We start from the raw sequence: 550 nt of genomic DNA, 5'->3' as shown, positions 1-550 counted from the left end.
ATTCTTGAGGTAAACAAACCCGACAGTGCTAAACGCTTCGTGAATTTTCTTCGCGATTGTTTGCACTCTATCGTCAGAAGGCGGTGGAATTGCTTTGTGTTCAACGCTCATGACAGAAAAGTCGACCACGGGTATTCCAGAAACCGTCTCCATTGTCCAGCCCAGGAGATGGGAGGTTCTCGTGCAGTGTATAATCGGCAATCGGCCTCCTGTAGATGTCACCAGATGTGACGTTGAATTTGGTGACAATGTTGCGCAAAGTCATGCCATCGATGCCGCGCCTCCAAGGCTTTTTACGGACTGCTGATTGTTTGCTACAAACAAAGGAGCCTATGCATAACAAAACAAGGACCGGACCTGTGAGGAAATCGTTTCCAAAGCGTAAGAAGTAGATGACGAAATCATACTTGGTGAGGCAGTAACTCTCGTCTAAAAATTACCAGCGAACGGGGTCGTCAACGGGTCGATAAATAGGCGACTGTCTTAGCGACCATTTTCGACTCTTTTCGACTAAATTGACTAAATATTAAAGGGGACAGAGCTGAAAAAC

General features: G+C 46.2%; 1 protein-coding gene across 2 annotated transcripts in view; it reads right to left on the bottom strand.

Moving 5' to 3' along the window:
• LOC138042958 (uncharacterized) overlaps window positions 1–550 on the bottom strand; it is a 7,022-nt gene extending 6,472 nt beyond the window's left edge. Inside the window, exon 1 of one of the 2 annotated variants that reach the window (XM_068889044.1) lies at window positions 1–550. This exon is cut by the window's left edge and continues 272 nt beyond it. Coding sequence is in view for 1 of the 2 variants with exons in the window: in XM_068889043.1 (XP_068745144.1) it covers window positions 1–153 (153 nt within the window). In the remaining variant the exon portion in view is untranslated. The other variant, XM_068889043.1, reaches the window with a different exon arrangement.

Source organism: Montipora capricornis, chromosome 3 (genome assembly GCF_036669925.1).
Source record: "Montipora capricornis isolate CH-2021 chromosome 3, ASM3666992v2, whole genome shotgun sequence".
Classification (NCBI taxonomy): Eukaryota; Metazoa; Cnidaria; class Anthozoa; order Scleractinia; family Acroporidae; genus Montipora; species Montipora capricornis.
This window is presented reverse-complemented; position numbering and strand designations above follow the sequence as displayed.